Source organism: Hyphopichia burtonii (assembly GCF_001661395.1).
Source record: "Hyphopichia burtonii NRRL Y-1933 unplaced genomic scaffold HYPBUscaffold_3, whole genome shotgun sequence".
Lineage (NCBI taxonomy): Eukaryota > Fungi > Ascomycota > Pichiomycetes > Serinales > Debaryomycetaceae > Hyphopichia > Hyphopichia burtonii.
In genome coordinates, this window is record NW_017963730.1 from 478,474 (window position 1) to 491,736 (window position 13,263).

Genomic DNA, 13,263 nt, shown 5'->3' on the forward strand with positions numbered 1-13,263 from the left:
ATTTGTCTTTTTGGTATTCTTTTCTAGTAAGCATAAAATGTATTGATTTGTGTCTGTAGGCCATACGCATAGAAAAAAAAAAAAAGTGAAATTATAAAAGCAAAAGATCATATTCACCTTCCTAGAAGTTTCACCCTTTCAAGACCAGAAATTACCATGTATACCCCTAACATATTCCCCAATGACATCTTTAGCCTTTGGGGAAAGGAAGGCTCGAACAATCACTCCAGACTATACGAAGCTGAGAATAGAAGACAACATAATCTCAGTACCAATAATCACGCTAATCATCACAACCAGAACGGCAGTAGTGAGTCTAATGATCAAGCTGAGGAGCAAAGGGTTTATCTTAGGTCTCTCTTCGCTCCTCCTTTAGTTGCTTATTCTGCAGAATATCCTGGTGCTAGTTTATCACAATTAGAATATACTATCAAGACTCAAAGCTCGGGTGGACTAAATACACCCCTTCTAACACCATTAACTCAACGTAAGTTGGAAAGGACAAGAAGAATACGGAATTTGGGGTATAGCACAATAGTACCAATTGGTATTGATAAAACAATGGAACGAATTGATTATGAAGAATCAAGAAGACACGCTATGAATGAACAAGAAGATCAATCATTTATTCAAACTGCAGAAAACAGCACTTCAAATAACATGTCCACACCAGCACAGCCGGCTGACTCTTCGGGAATTGGTATGAACAACTCTACATTGGGAGAACAACGGGAAGAAGTTGATCTCGACGCACAAATTATCAATTCTGATGAATACCACCAAGTTTCAGATAACTTTGATTCTGACGATGATGATGACGAAGCAGATGCAATTGGCAACACCCGTTACGAAGCCACTAGTGATGATGAACAAGACATAGGTTTTGCTGATGATGTGATTAATGATGACGAAGGATTCATGGCCGATGAAGTGGAATACCAAGATGATCATAGTATAAATAATGATTTAGGATCAGGCGGTCTTTCATCGAATATTTTGATGAACAGTGGAGCAACAACGAGTACCTTGACCGACTCTATGTCAAATATAAATTCCAATAGAAGCGCTTCCACTGGAATTACGACAGCCAGTCCGGTTGGGATATTCGAGCAACAGAATCCGATCAATTCAAGTAGGCATTATTCCTCAATCAGAGAGTGTGATGATGAAAATGATGATGAAAATCAAGATAATACTGAGAATAATGACGAAAACGACTATGAAAATGAAAATGAAAATGAAAATGAAAATGAAATACAGCAAGGTACAAGTGATCACTCAGATCTTGATATGGTGATTGATGAATGAAGTTATTATAAATACTAATACAGTTACGAAATCTATTTACAAATTAATGAAACTATTCTTCTACTTCAATATGTTTTACCTTCCTCATGTAGTCAACTTTTGCAGTTTGTAAATGGATAGCAGGAATCATCCATTTACCACAGGAACATCTTGAGCCTTTCCAACTATATCCACCTACTTTTGCTTCACACTTTGGGCACAAAAATCTACCTTCAAGCTCCCCTTTGCCCTGCAATTCAACCTTCATCCAACTAACTGGTTCCCTCATAAAATGATGAGAACAAGTTTTCGAAGCTTCTTGTTTTGAAATAATTCTTCTTGAATGAGCTGCAGTCTTAACAAACGACGATTGTTTTGAGTCTGCATCAGGAGGTTCATGAAATTCTAGATGCTTTTTCAATGCTAACGTATTTCTACAACGTTTACATCTTAATTCGGATAAAGCTTCAGGATCAGCTCTTAATGCAGTTTCATCATCAATTTCATCGTCTTCCTCTTCTTCCAGCTCATCTTCATATTGTTCTAAATATTTGAAGAAATGTAACTCTCTCAAAGATGACCCCGAGGGGTCTAATCTTAAATTAAGATTAATTAAAAATTGTTTATAGTATTCATTGGTCATTTCAACCTTATATTCCATTAATTCGAATAATTTCAACTGTTCCTGAAACCCTTCATTGGGTTCGGCACTTGGAGATTTTCTTTTAATCGCATGCAAAGCTTGTGGAAACTTTAATTTATATTTAAACATAAGGTATGCCATTATAACACTAACTGATCTTGAAACGCCCTGTGAGCAATGAATCAAGATTGCACCTTCATGTTTTCGCTTCTTTTCATCACCTTTGCTTCCTGCTGGCAATGACTTGAACAATGCAAAATCTATGAATTCATTAGTTTCTGGGAAGTATTGTAGTAAGTTACTGGTTTCTTCATCTGTTACTTCAATTTGTTTATGAATGTAGTTTTGCAAGAACTGAGATGAGATGGGGCCTGGAATTACTGAAAGGACATGCGTTATATTAAATTCTGACCGCAAATCAACATTTGCATTAATGGGTTCTATAGAGGATAAGTAGATACCACCTAATATACGGTATATCATGCTCCTAGCTTATACGTATATATTAAAGTAAAGACTCATCTAAATCAATTCAGCTTGATAGTGCATTTTGCGATGCTTCATATCCGGTGTACGGGTGTTTGGTCTACGATTTGACTGCAACATATAAATTAGAACTTCGTGACATTACATTAATTAAAAGTTATACAAACTAATCTTTCTTTCTCCAGAAAGATTTCATATTTCTGATATTTTCACCAGCGATGGAGAATGAAGATCTGGAGAAAATATCATCGATTTCTTCCAAAGTTTTATCTTTAGTTTCAGGCATGAAAATAACTTGATAAATAAAACCCAAGAAAGCAATACCACCGTAGAATCCAAGAGTCAAACCAGTGTAAGTCATTGCTTTTTGCATTTCAGTGAAATTGTAGGTAACTGTGAAGGACCAAACATAAACCATACAAGTACAAACAGACATACCGATTGATCTAGTTCTCAAATCAAATGATTCAGAAGGAATAACCCAAGTTAAAGTTGCATAAGCACCAAAGAACATAAAATATAATACAATACCAGAAAGGTAAACACCTTCGGCGGCAGCTTTTTGAGTAATTGGATCGAAAAGATAACCAACACCAACGAGAACCAAACCAATGAAGAAACCAACGATATTCATACCCCAAACTCTTCTACCAAATCTATCCATCCATAAAATGGCAGGAATGGTACCAATTAATAAAGAACCACCACCGACTAAGCTCATAAACACAGAATTTTTAGTATCGAAACCAATTTTAGCCATTAAAGTTGACATATAGTACATAACTGCATTAACCCCAGTTAATTGACCTAAACCAACCATGATGAAAGCATAAAATAAAGCACGACGATTTCTTGGAATTCTGAATAAATCGGTCCATAATTGAATTGTAGTTTCATTTTTCTTACGTTCCTCTTCTTGCAAAGCGGCATATCTCATTTCTAAAAATTCAGCTTTATTTTCATCAAGATTAATATCTCTTAAACGTTTCCAAACACCATAAGCTTCACCATAACGACCTTTATGAACCAAATATCTTGGAGATTCAGGTAAGAAAAACATACCAATGAATAATAAAGTTGAAAATACTAAAGATGAACCCATCATAAATCTCCAACCACCTTTAACTTCGAAAAACATTGCACTAACTGCATAACCAATAACTTCACCAAGAGCAATATTAAATTGATATAAAGAAACTATATTACCTCTAACATTAGCAGGAACGGATTCAGCAAGATAAACCCCAACCCCACCTTCAATACCAATACCAACCCCTAAACAAAAACGACCAGCGTATAACATATGATGAGAGCGAGCACCAGCACAAATAGCAGCACCAATGGTATACCAAATACAAGAAACAATGATTGAGAATTTACGGCCCAAATATTCATTCAAAGGAGAAATGATTAAAGAACCACCAACAGCACCCAAGGGCATTAAAGAAGATATCAAAGAATTTTCATGATCATTAAGATGTAAAGATTTAGTCATACCAATTGAAGCACCAGAAATAATGGACTGATCCAAACCAGATAACATACCGGCAGCAGAAGCGAAACCACCCATTAACCAAACCATATGAGATTTATTTTTAAAATTAACCTCAACCTCAAGCCCGGTAATTCTTTGTAATAAGGTCCTTTTCAGTTTAGCTACCTTGGACATTTCTTCTAATTCTGCAAATTCTTTATCAAAATCATAATCTTGATTTAATTTCAAATTATCCAACTTATTAAAAGTTTTGTCATGTTTAATCTCTTGATTTTCATGATCACTTATATCTGAAGAAAACTCTTCAGTCCCTTTTGTTTCCATAAGACTCATTTTCTATTAATTGACAAAACAAATTTATTGAAGAAAACAAAAAAACAAAATAAATCCAACAAAGAGATTTAGCACACACTTTATAGTTTTTCCCATAAACCAAGAAGGAAGATCTTCTGCTTAGATATTCCAATTACACAGAACACTCGAAGCCTATTAGGCTGGCCATTCTTTTGTGCCCCCACGAAAATCTCTCCAGGTTATGTAATTATAAATATGCAAGAAAGATTGTTCCCCAGATGTTAGAAAAACTTCTTAGGGTGAGCACTCCACTTCATGCTTTATCCAAGGATCCGAAAACACAATAGGCCTGGCAAAGTACAATCACGACAGAGTTTTTCCTGTCACACTTTATTTTTTAATCCATACAACTGGAAAAACACGGCATTTCACCTTGACGTACATTTTTGGGGAGTGGTGGGTTTGAATTTGAATTTTTTGGGGAGTTAACCCGGGGTACATCAATAGATGACAGGGCAACCAATACAACCAGGAAAAACAGGAGACCTGGCAAATACTGGTACTTCATGGAGGAAGCAGACCCCACATCTTGGCTAGGGATATTCCGGGGCTTTCATCAAGTAGCACCTTTGACTTGGGAACAGCATCTTATGGAAATGGTGGGGAAGATCTCCAAATGTAAGTAGATTGTATCGCACCTACGGAAAAAGAATTTTCCAGGTTGCACAAAATAATTTCAGACATCGAATATTGGGTAAATAGGAAGTAATACATGAGCAGCTGGTGGGCTTCACCAATGACGGTGGGTCAAGGCGATGCATCTCCCCACTTCGAAGACAATTGAATTTATGGGGTAACCGAAAAGTAATGGTTTATTAAAGATAAGAAGAGAATGTTTCGTAACTGTAGGTCTTGAAGTACTCCACAAGTTTTGTTTTATTGCAGTGACGTGTTTACACGTTTGGTACCTTTAGTGATTGGCATTGTTTCTATTATTGGTTATGTTTTTTGTTCAAGTTGATACCGCAAACAAGATAATCCAGGAAGAATCCAGCGAAAAGGTTAATCCAGGAAGGCAAGTTTATCCAGCAATGAAAGAGATGATCCAGACACAATGCTTTGCCAGTTTAATTTCATAATTGATCCAGGTTGGTGGTTTTTCCATGAGCGAAGTTTTTCCAGACATTAATTTAGTAAGAATTGGTAATAATTAACAATTGGAGAAGATACCTTGAACAAAAAATAAACCAAGGCGACCGTCGCTACGATTCAGGGATTGGGCCGATCATTAACCTTTCTCTTGACATTAAATTTATTTTCGAATTCTCGGGCCAAGTGCTCTTTTAATAACTTTAATTGGTTTTTAAAATTCTTCCCACAATAGGTGCAGACCAAAGGAGTGTTTTTTATTGTTAGGGCCAATGTCTTTTCGTCTCTTTCTAAACCATTTGTGGGCCCGTCGTCGCTATCAGCATCACTTTCTGATCCGGAAGGAAAATTCTCTGGGTTAAGCTTTTTCCACTCAACAAAGAAGCTACTGGTGAATGAGTTATAATGCTTCTTATTCTTGAGTCTTTCCAGATGGAAATCTCTTGTCATTACGTGAACGTGTAGGTTGTTCATCGAGGGGATGGAGTGGACGCCCACTTGGATGAAAGTGTTGATGAACTCTTGTTCACTCAACTGATCGCTAAACTCAACCAACTTGTTTTCTTGCAAACTCTCAACAATAAGCCTCTTGGCACGAGTTATGTATTCTTCCATCTGCTTGTATAACTCAGGATGGAGCTGGAAGACTTCTAGTGGATGTTCGAAACTAATTGACCGGCCACGCGGGAGAACCAAATAATGGCGGATTGACTTGGGGAACTTGTCCTTGATGATAACGGCATCTTCCGTGTGGTATAGCACAGTATCAGGATGCTTCAGAGGGTCGTCGATGTATTCTTGTAATGCAAATCTAAAGCTCATTGGTAAAGAAGACCACTACTTAATTTTTTTCGTTGCTGGCCTCGCTCTACAAATACTACCAATTAACAAATTAATTACGTCTATAAAAGTCTATACTTTTCTCTTTCTAGGAGCTGAGCTTGAGCCTTTGGAACCAGTTGTCGAAGACTGAGATTGTTCAGATTGTTCAGATTGTTCAGATTGTTTAGTTTGATTTTTTGGTTCAGTTTCTTCACTTTTTTCAGTTTTTTCAGTTTGTTCAGCTTGATCCTCTTCCTGCTCTATATCGTCATTGCTTTTCAATTTGACTTGCTCCAACTCGTTGACAAACCAGATCACCGTTGCGTATAAAAGCACGGCAATCACCAATAAGTTGATGAAATGAATGGACCCACTAAGGTAAATCAACCATATTAACGACAAAATCAACAAGATAAAAGACGCGTGTGTGGCCTTGAGCAACGCAGGAGTTGTACCCGGAGTGAATATCGACTGCCACAACTCTGTAATGAACATCTTTATGTGTAATTGGACTTCTTGTAGTTGTTAAATCTGATCTTGAAAATTCCTCAGCGTTTTTTATTCTAGTGTGGGATTACGTCCTGGTTGGCAAGCACGCGTGGAAGTAGCTACAGCAATTCCAGAGCACTTGGGTCAGCAGTACCAGAGGCCAGGAGATTCTCCTGGTATCCTCTACTGGCCTATTCTACAAGGTTATCCCCTGAAGTATAGTCGTAGTACTGGCTTCTCCGAATCGTGCATTCACCGTATAAGAGGCCCGTACACCGAAAGTCAATTGATTACATAATCACAATTATTTTTTTTTTTTTGTTAAAATGGAGGAAAAAAAAAAGAGAAAAACCGCCAATTACTAACAATTCGACTCGAACTATTCTATCAATCAAGTTTACGAATTAGCTAAAGTTTGATTTATAAGTATAACAAGATATTCATTCAAGTATTTAAGAATACAGTCTGTTGATTTCTGCGAAGAAAACCCGAATAAAAACAAGTAAATAACCATGGTACCAAGTGACGATTCCTTTATTAGTGAAGAAGAAGAAGAATTCTGTCCATTATGTGTTGAAGAAATGGATATATCCGATAAGAATTTCAAGCCATGTCCATGTGGATACCAGATCTGTCAGTTTTGCTATAATAATATAAGACAGAATCCAGAATTGAATGGGAGATGTCCGGGTTGTAGAAGATTATATGATGATGAAAGCGTTGAATATAGAACAATCAGTGCTGATGAATATAGAATCCAACAAATGAAGAGGGAGAAACGTGAAAGAGAAAAGAAACAGCGTGAAAAGGAAAAGAAGGAAACGGAAATGGCTAATAAGAAACATTTGGCTGGATTAAGAGTTGTTCAAAAAAATTTGGTTTATGTAACCGGGTTGAATCCTCCTTGTAATCCTGATGATTTGCATTCAATTTTAAGATCAGATAAATATTTTGGCCAATATGGTAAGATTTCAAAAATTGTTATTAATAGAAAGGCTCCAAATCCTTCTTCGGCGGCAACAACCGCAAATCATCATCATTCAAATCCTGGTTTGGTGGTCTATGTAACTTTTGCTAAAAAGGAAGATGCCTTGAAATGTATTAATGAGTTAGATGGCTCTTTATGTGATGGAAGAATTTTACGAGCCGCTCATGGTACTACCAAATATTGTTCTTCTTACTTAAGAGGTCATCCTTGCCCAAATCCAAATTGTATGTTCTTACATGAACCTGGTGAAGAAGCAGATTCTTATACTAGAAAAGATTTGTCAACTCAACAAGGTATTAAAATGGGTATGATGGGCTTATCGGGTAATTCTTCAGGAAGACAAGCTAATTCAACCGGTTATAATACCGATGAAGAAACTCTTCACTCGGAGGAGGATGATGATCATCACAATCATAGCCATAGCAATTATACCACAGCAAATTCAACTTCTAATTTTGGTGCTAATTCAAATAATAATGGCCCAATCTTACCTGCCACCGCTCATTGGGCTAAAGGTTCAAATTCAGCTAGTGCTTCTCCTTCTGTAAATAATAACGTCCCATTGGCTAACGCTGCTGCTTTCCCTACTTTAGGTGAAATTTTTAAAGAACAAAAACAGCAAAGAAAGGATAATAAACAAAAATTCAAAAATCCAAAATCAAACAAAGATCATAATGTTCTATTACCAGATGATATCGATATTGATGATGATTCTGCCATTCATTTCACTGAAGAAACTACCTCTTATTTGAAAAGTTTAAGTGAAAAGAAGGAAAAATTGAAAGTTCATTTCAATACTTTATCAGAATCTTCAAATAGCAATCATTTACCATTATTTGTATTTGATCCAAATGTTTCTTATCCAAATAATACAAAATTAGATGATGAAAAAATCTTAGCAAGACAAGTCATTGAAAGATTTATCTTAAGACCAATTAAAAATTATCATTTGGCTTACCAAAATCACCCAATCACTCAACAACAATCTTTATTACAACAACAAGTTCAATTACAACAACAAGCTCAAGCTCAGCAAGTTCAACAAGCTCAAGCTCAACAATTGAATAAAACTCCTCAAGCAAATACTGCCCATTTACAACAATTACAAATGGAACAACAGAAAAAATTATTGGAACAACAACAACAATTATTATTATTACAACAACTTCAACAACAGCAGGCTGTCCAACAACAACAAGCTGTCCAACAACAAGCTGTCCAACAACAAGCTGTCCAACAACAACATTCTGCATCTCAAACACCTTCCCAAATTCAAGCTCAAATTAATGTTTTGAGAATGAATGAACGTAGCGCAAATACTTCAACTCCACCACCTCCTGGTTTGTTTAATGCCGCAGCTGCAGCTTCAAATAAAAATGTCATTGGGGGTATTGCTGGAAATGGTATCCCTCAAGCAACAACTGCTCAAACTAATGGACAATACCCTCATCAGTATCAACAACCGGCCCCTGCTAGTAATCCATCCTCTAGCTCTCAATTATTAACCCAATTGATGAGTGGTAAAAGATAAGTTTTTTACTTATCCGGTGTATCAGTTTGCTTTTACTTAATTTTTAACGAATTTTACTCTATATTGTCGTCATCAATTTTCTTTCATGAAATGTAATAGAATGTATTTTATTGTAATATTTGAAACTTTTTTTTTTGTAATTTTTCCCTAAATATTTCGTAAAATTCTCTGTGATATTTTTAACCGAAGTGGCTTCTGAAGGCTGAACCAAATGGGCAAATCCCACATAAAAACTGAGGCTATATTTGAACTTTAGCTACTTCTATATAAACCGATCTTATTAATCTTTCAATCATTTCTAGATTTATAGTTGCAAAATTTACACACCATAACTGAGAGATGCATCAACACAAATTTTCGAAACTTTATAAAATATATGCATTAAAAGAAATTTCAAGTTAATAGACTATAGAAACAGATCATGTTGCGTTCTCGCTAATCAGTGAGACAATATTCGTCGATTAATTCACAACTTGTATCGTCGAACACATCAAGCTCTTCCAATTTCAACAATTTTGCTTTAACGTCTTCGACACTGATATTACCTTTGAATTGGCGGAGTAATCTTAGAGAGATAATAACAACCAAGTTTGATTTGACCACTTTTATGGTAGCATCACTTAATTCAGGATGAGGTTGTGTCATATATTCAATAGTTGAAACCAAGACTTTCCCCATGTCAAATGACCATGGCCTTAAACTAATGCCGTCGAATTTCCTGCTGTAATACTCATCTGGCTTTTCATTCACTTGCATTTGATGAATGAGTTCCTCGAACTCATTTACAGAACTAGGGCTATTTCTGGGGCCATCTATGCCTGAGGGAACATATCGGTCGTAACGATTTGGATTGCGTATTTCGTTAAGGGGACCATTCACCAGGTTGGAATCTGTCCAACCTTTTGGAGGTAACCCCGTTTGAAACTTGTCTTTAGCATTCCATCCATTTTGGACATTTCCATGTACAATCTTTGGTATGTCACTTCCTGGTGGAACGTAGCGGTCATAACGAGAGGCCAAACGAACTCCGTCGACATGAGGCCTACTAGTAGAATCATGGATTGAATCAAGCTTTGGTTGTGGTATAGTCTGTGCACCTGGATGCAGTGCACCTTGATCTTCTTGAACACTGGGATCAGAAAAATGCCTGCTGTATTCATTGATGGATAAGCTTCTTTTGTGGGGTAAGTCACTACTGGAAGATTGTACTTTTTTCACCCCGTGCAATTCATCTAATTTTTCCTTTATAATTAACCATGGAATATTAACTCCAGTATTGCGCCTGATAAACTGTGTGTAATATACATTTTTCTTAGGATTCTGTTGATCGAGCAACAGATCTGCTTCTTTCAAAGCCATAACGCATTCACGACTCCAAACAAATGGCTTCTTTAAGTTGAGTTGCGATGTAGAAAGATTTGGAGAGTTCTTTGAAGTTGAAATAGAATGCAGATGCAAATAAGACACGGAACTACCGTTTGGAGCAACAGTAGGATGCAGATGAGGAAGAGTGGTACCGGTGCTTTTCTGTGATTGAGTGGGTTTGGGCTCAGCTTGAGAAAGCCTACCATTCTGATTATCCGAATTTAACCTATTTTCCTTTGATGGATTTGAGGGAACTGAAGGATGGTGTGCGTTGTCAGAGGACATGGATGTGTTCTGTAGTCTTAGGTCGATATTATTGATGGCATTTCCGGTTAAAAACGATAACATATTCCGGTTCCGAGGTTGACCATTTTCCGAGGGTGGTTGGTCATTCGAAGGGATTACCAGATTAGGATTTGGCTGCTTATTGTAAGGCAAGAGAAAGCCTGAGTCGATTTGCGAACCGTTGACATTTTCCGCGGCTTGCACCAAACCGAGGGTGTTTGGTTGCGAATTACGAGGGTCAGATTGTTCTAAATCCGACCCAAAGTTTTCTTTTAAAATACTGGAAGCAGCAGTCAGGTAAACTTTAACATAATACTTGACAACTGTAACGATATAATTGGATGTTGGCTCAATAATTGTATTGAACAGTTTATGCAATAATGATCTGAAATTCATACCTTCAATGACAAAGTTCATGCTAACATAAAAGCCAGCTTTATGCATGTGGTTCAAAATAGTCTTTGCATTCCCCCACTTGGGTGACCCATGGATTTGATAAGCCAGATTGAAAGCACCGTTATACTTCAAAAACAAACGATTACGAAAGCCATAATGATAAGCTAAGTATGCAGCATTTCTTCTGTGTAGTACAACTTGGAATTTTTCTTTAAAAAGACGAATGATATCTTCATTCAGGCCTGCATTGGGTTTATAAAAGGCATCGGAAAGACACTTGACATGCTCTGGTGTCCATTTTTCTATTCCCTGGAAAGAAACAGGGATAGGTTCCTCATCATTTATTTCTTCTTCGGGTCCATCGGACAAGGCTGGTTCAAGCTGACCATTGGCATCGATCTCTGGTTCATCACGGTTTTGGATTTGGGCGTTATTCGATTGAAAATTATCGATACCTTTGATTGGGAGGTTCTCCTGGTTTTTTCGAGGGGTACTAGACATTCCGGTGTCAATTAGCGAATTAGCGGATGCAAGGTTTGACTTAGAAGCTTTTCGAGGTTGAGTACTCCCCGTCGTAATTTCATTTCCGGTCATTAAGTGATCCCTGGAATCACTCATTGAATTAGTACTGATGTTTTCAACTCTTGAACTCGGATTAGAGTGAGTTTTTGGATTGGGGTTAGTCTTATTAGGAGATTTTTTGTTCGATTTGGAGATAATCTGATTCGAGGATTTAGGTTGGCTTGTTAACTTAGGGATCGTTTGCTTAGTTGTATTGGAAACGTTTTCAATTGTTGGATCGGTATGATTTGAAGAGCGGTCTTTATTGGATTCTGCATTAAGACTAGGCTGCGAATTGACACTTTGAGGTGTGTTGGTCGATTTTTGAAAAGTCGGGATTGCCTTAAGTTTGGGCGAAACCGGCGCCGGCTCTTCGTCAAGTACGATTACATCATCGTCCAGCGAAGGTAAATCACGATGTCTATTAGGGTTTTTGGATTTGGAACGCGAAAGCTGACGCGCTTCACGGTCCTTCCGTTGTCTTGAGACCGATTCGTCCAAATCAGTATTTGATGCTCTGGTATTCGGAACCTTGCGTTTTTTTGAATTCGACGTAGAAGTTTTCGAGCGTTTAGTTTGCCCCTGCGACGTTCCACCAGTAGCTGTAGCAGGTCTGTACAGACTCCGTTCAGAAAGAACCGGTTCAGCGTATTCCGGGGTGATGGTCGTGCGAGTACCATTTCTTGCGATATCTGCAGGAACCGGGGTGGAAGTCAGATTGGACTGTTCGATTTGAAATGCAACCTTCCCAGCTTCTTTTGCACTTTCACGGGATTCACGTCTTAGAATAGCCATGTCAGGAACACAAGTGAAGATTTCTGGAATTGGCATCTTTTTTTCCAATCGTTCTTGAAACTTGCTCATGTCATAAACTAAATTTTTTTCTTCTTCTGTCAAGTGTGTTTTCGATATGTCCAAGTATGACTTCAATGCATTAAAATGATAGAAAATCTTATCCATCTCCACCAAAAGCCCTACTGCCTTAGTTATATCGAGATTGAACGACTCCTCATCTTCAGTGGTGTATTCTTTGTTGTTTTCGTCTAAAAGAGATAAGTACTTTGCGTCTAGACTCTCCTTCGCTTCTTTATAATTTCTCACTTTCCGTGTTAAACTCATTATACTTTACTTACACAACTCAAGGTTGGTTTGCGAATCTTATTTCATCTACTTTGGAGAGAGCTTGTTTTTCTTCTATTGCGAGTGAGGAAAAAAAACAAAATAAAAAAAAAAAGTCGGGCGAAAAAAAAAGTGTGCGAAAACGACGACTTAAATACTTTTTCCCCAGTGGTGCGCGTTCTCCTCACGCGGAGCTTTAATTCCCATGAACGCTTATCAGTAGCTTATTATTATTGACAGCAGGATGTTATTGTTCCAATGTGTGGATCAATTAGAGAGCTTCTTGCTAGAGATTTATAAACGGTGATGGCTAAAATTCAATGTTTTTTGTAAGTGGAAGAAAGAGGGGGTGG

At 37.3% G+C, this 13,263-nt stretch overlaps 7 protein-coding genes across 7 annotated transcripts; 2 read left to right on the forward strand and 5 right to left on the reverse strand.

Moving 5' to 3' along the window:
* Positions 1-125: 125 nt before the first annotated feature.
* Positions 126-1,634, forward strand: HYPBUDRAFT_152500 (uncharacterized protein). The gene has a single exon (XM_020221051.1). The coding sequence runs from the start codon at positions 157-159 to the stop codon at positions 1,306-1,308; it is 1,152 nt and encodes a 383-aa protein (XP_020076710.1). The 5' UTR covers positions 126-156; the 3' UTR covers positions 1,309-1,634.
* Positions 1,335-2,729, reverse strand: YVH1 (tyrosine protein phosphatase). The gene has a single exon (XM_020222989.1). It carries the CDS (start codon positions 2,411-2,413, stop codon positions 1,361-1,363), a length of 1,053 nt encoding a protein of 350 aa, XP_020076711.1. The 5' UTR covers positions 2,414-2,729; the 3' UTR covers positions 1,335-1,360.
* HXT5 (Hxt5p) lies at positions 2,583-4,244 on the reverse strand (the record flags this gene model as incomplete). The annotated part of the gene is made up of 1 exon (XM_020220090.1): positions 2,583-4,244. One exon carries the CDS (start codon positions 4,242-4,244, stop codon positions 2,583-2,585), a length of 1,662 nt encoding a protein of 553 aa, XP_020076712.1.
* A 1,230-nt stretch (positions 4,245-5,474) lies between these two features.
* Positions 5,475-6,176, reverse strand: HYPBUDRAFT_106953 (uncharacterized protein; the record flags this gene model as incomplete). Its single annotated transcript, XM_020218515.1, has 1 exon — positions 5,475-6,176. One exon carries the CDS (start codon positions 6,174-6,176, stop codon positions 5,475-5,477), a length of 702 nt encoding a protein of 233 aa, XP_020076713.1.
* Positions 6,177-6,266: 90 nt separating this feature from the next.
* Positions 6,267-6,671, reverse strand: HYPBUDRAFT_108238 (uncharacterized protein; the record flags this gene model as incomplete). Its single annotated transcript, XM_020218618.1, has 1 exon — positions 6,267-6,671. The coding sequence occupies one exon, from the start codon at positions 6,669-6,671 to the stop codon at positions 6,267-6,269; it is 405 nt and encodes a 134-aa protein (XP_020076714.1).
* Positions 6,672-7,054: 383 nt separating this feature from the next.
* NOT4 (CCR4-NOT core ubiquitin-protein ligase subunit) lies at positions 7,055-9,272 on the forward strand. The gene has a single exon (XM_020221052.1). It carries the CDS (start codon positions 7,178-7,180, stop codon positions 9,182-9,184), a length of 2,007 nt encoding a protein of 668 aa, XP_020076715.1. The 5' UTR covers positions 7,055-7,177; the 3' UTR covers positions 9,185-9,272.
* A 3,221-nt stretch (positions 9,273-12,493) lies between these two features.
* On the reverse strand, positions 12,494-12,910 carry HYPBUDRAFT_107242 (uncharacterized protein; the record flags this gene model as incomplete). Its single annotated transcript, XM_020218537.1, has 1 exon — positions 12,494-12,910. A coding segment is annotated over one exon (417 nt), but the record flags the coding sequence as incomplete, so codon positions are not given.
* Positions 12,911-13,263: the final 353 nt, after the last annotated feature.